Raw genomic sequence first — 4,560 nt, forward strand, 5'->3', positions numbered from 1 at the left:
AAAAAAAAAAAAAAAAAAAAAAAAAAAAAACACTTGCAGGAGGGTGGCTCAGGCCACAGCAAAAATACGCTTTTCTGTAAACAGAAACTGTTATGGAAAAACTCACATTTATAAAAAGAAACTGAGCGTAAGTGCTGCTGCGGGAAGGCCACGGGCCGAGGGGCAGCCGGGGTTCAGCCAGCCCGGGCACCGCTGCAGCCTCCCGGCTCCRCTGGCAGGCTGGGCAGGGCGGCGTGCGCCCCGCCGGGCCCGGCTCGCCGGGCTCTCGCTGCGCCGGCGGCTGCCGCTCCCGTGGGGAAACCGAGGCGTGGAGGCGGTGGAGGACCAGCCCTGCCACGCAAGGCGCCGGCCGGGCGGCCACCCCCCGGCTTGCCCCAAAATGCCCCCGTGAGCCACCAGCAGCGCTGGGATGAGAGGACGGGGGTTGGAGGGAGCAGGAGAGGAGGGAAGCAGGCTGGGTGCTGTGTGCAGCATGCTGGGTGCCGGGTGCCGATGTTGGGTGCGGGAGGCTGGAGGCTAGACGCTGGGTGCTGGATCCCGCGCGCTCGGTGCTGCGGCTGGGTGAGGGAGGCTGAAGGCCGGCTGCTGGATTTTGGAGGCTTTCGGGGTGGCGAGAGGCAGCCCAGAGCCAGGCAGCGTCTGACACCTACAGGCTTCGCCGCGCAGCTCGGCCGGGGCCGGAGGAGCCGGGGCCGGGGGGCGGCCGGGCTCTGCCGTCCTGGGTGGGCCGTGCACGGCGTGCTGGGTCCCATCCTGCCYGTGCGTGCCCCGGGCCGGGTACAGGGCCTGGGTCTGCCCCGCTCGGGGGGCGCCCTGCCCTGCTGCTCCCCACGTCCCTCCCTCGCAGTCTGTCCAGGAGTTTCACGAGGATCTCTTCCCCGACTGCGCCGGGACCGTGCCGGCCACAGCYGCCCGGGCCTGGTGGGCAGGAGACAGCCAGCAGGTAAGGGCCGCCCGCGAGGTGCCCTCTGCCCCCGCCAGGGCCGGCGCCGCAGGAGGCACCAGGGCACGGCCACGGGGCGCCCGCTCCCCCGCCAGGAAACGGCCCCCGGGGCTGAGGGCGCCCGCTCCCGCCGCAGGTGGGGAGGGTCAGCCTGCACCCGGCGCGGAGACCCACGGAGGCCTTCACGTCCCCCCTCGTCCCCCGCGCCCGGCGCGCGGCCGACGCCGCGCCTGACGCCCGCCTGCCCGACGCCTGCCCCGCGGACGCCGACCGGAGCGTGAGCACGGGGCGCTGGGGGGCGCGGGGCTTGCGGGGCAGCGGGATGCCCGGGGCGGTGGGCACCCAGCACCCCGGGCCCACCCGCCTTCACCCCCAGGGGGGCAGCGGCTACTCCTCGCCATCCAGCTCGCTGGCCTCGCCGGGCAGCGCCGCCACCTCGCTCTCTGCCAGCACCGGCCCCTCCAGCGGCTTCGCCAGCAGCCCCAGCCAGAAGTCGCTGCAGAGCATTTTAGGTGAGCGGGCGCCAGGGTGACCCCGGCAGCGCCGCGGTGCCGGCGGCGGGGGCTGCCRTGCCCGGGACGCTCACCCAGCGCCCGCCTCCGGCAGGCCCCAGCTCCCGCTTCCGGCACGCGCAGGGCACGGTCCTGCACCGCGACAGCCACATCACCAACCTCAAGGGGCTGAGCCTCACCACGCCGGGCGAGTGCGACGGGTTCTGCGCCAACCACCAGCGCGTTGCCCTCCCGCTGCTCTCCGCCGGCGGCCAGGTCGCCGTCCTCGAGGTACCGCGTCCCCGCGGCGCTGCGGTGGCTGGCGGGAGCCGGCTGCCCGCCCTCCGTGGGGTGGCAGGGCCTCTCCGCCGGCCCTGACGCCGGCCCCCTCTCCAGCTCTCCAAGCCGGGCCGTCTCCCCGACACGGCCGTACCCACCATCCAGAACGGCACGGCGGTGGCGGACCTCTCCTGGGACCCCTTCGACGCGCGGCGCCTCGCTGTCGGTACGCCCCGCGGCGCTCTCCCGGGTCCCCCGGATGGAGACGGGGCTGCGGGGAGCCCCCCGCCTGCCCCGCGGTCCGGGGTCTCGGGAGAGGGACGCTGCCTGCGGCGGGGCTGGGCGTGCCGGGTGCCTCCTCACCCGCTGCCCGTCCCTCTCCGGCCATCTCGGCGACACAGCGGGCGAAGACGCCAAGATCCGGCTGTGGCGAATCCCTGARGGAGGGCTGCGGGACACGCTGCAGGAGCCGGAGGCTGTGCTCAGAGGTGAGGGCTGCGTGGGGCAGGTCCCTGCGGGCTCTCCCCCAGGCCCCCGGCGGGGGCACAGCGGCGGGGGGGACAGGCCAGCCGCGGCGGCGGCCGTGTCCCTGCRCCCGGTTGCAGGCTGGGGCGAGGGCGCGCTCCGTTCTCCCCACCAGGGCACACGGAGAAGATCTACTCCATCCGCTTCCACCCCGTGGCCGCCGACATCCTTGTCTCCTCCTCCTACGACACGACGGTGCGGATATGGGAGCTGGGTGCCGGGCGGGAGGTGCTGTGCCTGCAGGGACACACGGATCAGGTAGGGCTGAGCCTGGCGCCGGGGCCGGGCCGTGGCGCCTTCCCTGGGGACGACAGCGTTCGGACATGCCGGGCCTCTGCCAGCCGGCGTCAGCTCAGAGCTGGCTCCTGGAGGACGGTGCTGAGATGCCATCAGGGAACAGAGGTGTCCTTGGGCCACCATCACCCCTGCACCCTGGCAGCTGGTGCCACCCATCCGAGGGGTGCGCGTGGCTCCACCGACACGGCTGCCCCGGTGCCTCCACGGGAGCACGGAGGCCGGAGGGTCCCAGCGAGCCGCGGGCCGGGCTGCCCAGGCGCCGCGGAGCCGTGACGGAGGGCTCGGCCGTCTCCTAGATCTTCAGCCTGGCCTGGAGCCCCGATGGGAAGAAGCTGGCRACGGTCAGCAAGGACGGCAAGCTGCGGCTCTACGACCCGCGGCGGAGCACCGAGCCCGAGCAGGTGCGGCCCACGGCGGCGAGGGGACGGGAGGGCGAGCCGGGGGGCGCCGGCTACGTCCCCACGGGGGACGCGCTGGGCGGGCTGGGTCCCGCCGGCTGACGCGGTCCTTGTCCGCCACGCGCAGGAGGGTCCCGGCCCCGAGGGGAGCCGAGGCGCCCGGCTGGTGTGGGTGTGCGGAGGCGACTACCTCCTCGTGTCCGGCTTCGACAGGTGAGGGTGGGCACCGCGGCGCCCGGCCACCCCTCCCGTCTGCCCGGGGAGGCCGGGCCCCTCCGGCGGAGGGGCCAGCGCCCCTGCTCACCGTCGCGTCCCCGCAGCCGCAGCGAGCGGAGGATCCTCCTGTACCGAGCGGGCGAGCTCTGCGCCGGGCCCCTCTCCGTTCTTGGCATCGATGTGGCGCCATCCACCCTCCTGCCTTTCTACGACGAGGACACCGGCGTTGTCTTCCTCACCGGCAAGGTGGGCCAGGGCCTGCCGCGTGGTCCTGGCCGCAGCACGGTGCCCTGACGTGTGGGGCAGAGCGGGGCCTAGGGCAGCAGGGCTGCGGCGGCCCTGCTGTGCCCCCACGCCAGCCCTCCTCTCTGCTCTGTGCCCAGGGTGACACCCGGGTCTTCCTGTACGAGGTGACGCCCGAGCCACCCTACTTCCTCGAGTGCAACAGCTTCACCTCCAGCGACCCACACAAGGTGAGGGGTGGGGGGCCCGGCCCCCCGGCCCGGCCCGTCGCCCTCCCTCCCCAGGCAGCACGGGGGCTGCGAGCTGTGCTGGGCGCTCAGCACCCGCCRCTCCCCCGGCCTGGAGCCAGCCGCACCTGGGGGGCCTGAGCCAGCGCTGGCTGCGCGGGGGCTGCCCTGGCCCCRCTCACGCCTCTGCCCCATCAGGGCTTCCTCTTCCTGCGCAAGACGGAGTGCAGCGTGCGGGAGGTGGAGTTCGCCCGCGCCCTGCGCCTCGGGCAGAGCACCCTGGAACCGGTGGCCTTCCGCCTGCCCCGCGTCAAGGTACGCGCCGGGGCCGGGCAGGGCCGGGAGGCGGCGGCGCGGGGGCAGCTCCCCGTCTCATGGCCCCGCGGCCCTGCAGAAGGAGTATTTCCAGGACGACGTCTACCCGCCGACCCGCGTGTGGTGGGAGCCGGCGCTCGGGGCCAGCGCCTGGCTGGCGGGGGCCGACGGGCAGCAGCGCCGCACCAGCCTCCGCCCGGCGGACATGACGCCAGGTGGGTGCAGGGGCAGAGGCAGGGCCGTGGGGCGCGCCGGGGCGGCCGGACGCGGGGGGAAGCGGGCGAGCAGCGCTGTCCGGAGGGGCGCGGGGCATCGCGCCAGCCCCACGCCTACGCCCGCCGCCCTGCCGCCCCAGTGACCGCAGCCCCCAAGGAGGCGCCGGCGCGGAAGTTCGTCCCAGCGGCCGTGTACTTGGCAGAGAAGTCGGACGAGCAGAAGAAGGAGGAGGTGGGTGCCGGGCGCGGGCCCCCGGCGGGGGCGGCACGGGGGCCAAGCCCGCGCCCGGGACCCCCGGCTCGGCCCTGCCTCCCTGCAGCTCCTGAGCGCCATGGTGGCCAAGCTGGGCAGCCGAGACGACCCGCTGCCGCAGGACTCCTTCGAGGGCGTGGACGAGGACGAGTGGGTAC

At 74.6% G+C, this 4,560-nt stretch overlaps 1 protein-coding gene across 1 annotated transcript in view; it reads left to right on the plus strand.

Annotated features, from left to right (window-relative positions):
• Positions 1-4,560, plus strand: part of LOC146590948 (coronin-7-like) — a 41,604-nt gene that overhangs the window by 34,131 nt on the left and 2,913 nt on the right. Inside the window, exons 12-26 of the mRNA XM_085313735.1 lie at positions 653-943; positions 1,080-1,220; positions 1,320-1,455; positions 1,550-1,725; positions 1,831-1,939; positions 2,115-2,201; positions 2,354-2,496; positions 2,832-2,936; positions 3,061-3,146; positions 3,254-3,395; positions 3,533-3,622; positions 3,818-3,934; positions 4,014-4,149; positions 4,290-4,381; positions 4,470-4,556. Coding sequence (XP_085169861.1) covers positions 653-943; positions 1,080-1,220; positions 1,320-1,455; positions 1,550-1,725; positions 1,831-1,939; positions 2,115-2,201; positions 2,354-2,496; positions 2,832-2,936; positions 3,061-3,146; positions 3,254-3,395; positions 3,533-3,622; positions 3,818-3,934; positions 4,014-4,149; positions 4,290-4,381; positions 4,470-4,556 — 1,938 coding nt within the window. The remainder of the gene's footprint in view (positions 1-652; positions 944-1,079; positions 1,221-1,319; positions 1,456-1,549; positions 1,726-1,830; positions 1,940-2,114; positions 2,202-2,353; positions 2,497-2,831; positions 2,937-3,060; positions 3,147-3,253; positions 3,396-3,532; positions 3,623-3,817; positions 3,935-4,013; positions 4,150-4,289; positions 4,382-4,469; positions 4,557-4,560) is intronic.

The sequence above is a fragment of the Rhea americana genome, unplaced genomic scaffold (genome assembly GCF_003343005.1).
Source record: "Rhea americana isolate MKP2758 unplaced genomic scaffold, rheAme1 scaffold_394, whole genome shotgun sequence".
Taxonomy (NCBI): domain Eukaryota; kingdom Metazoa; phylum Chordata; class Aves; order Rheiformes; family Rheidae; genus Rhea; species Rhea americana.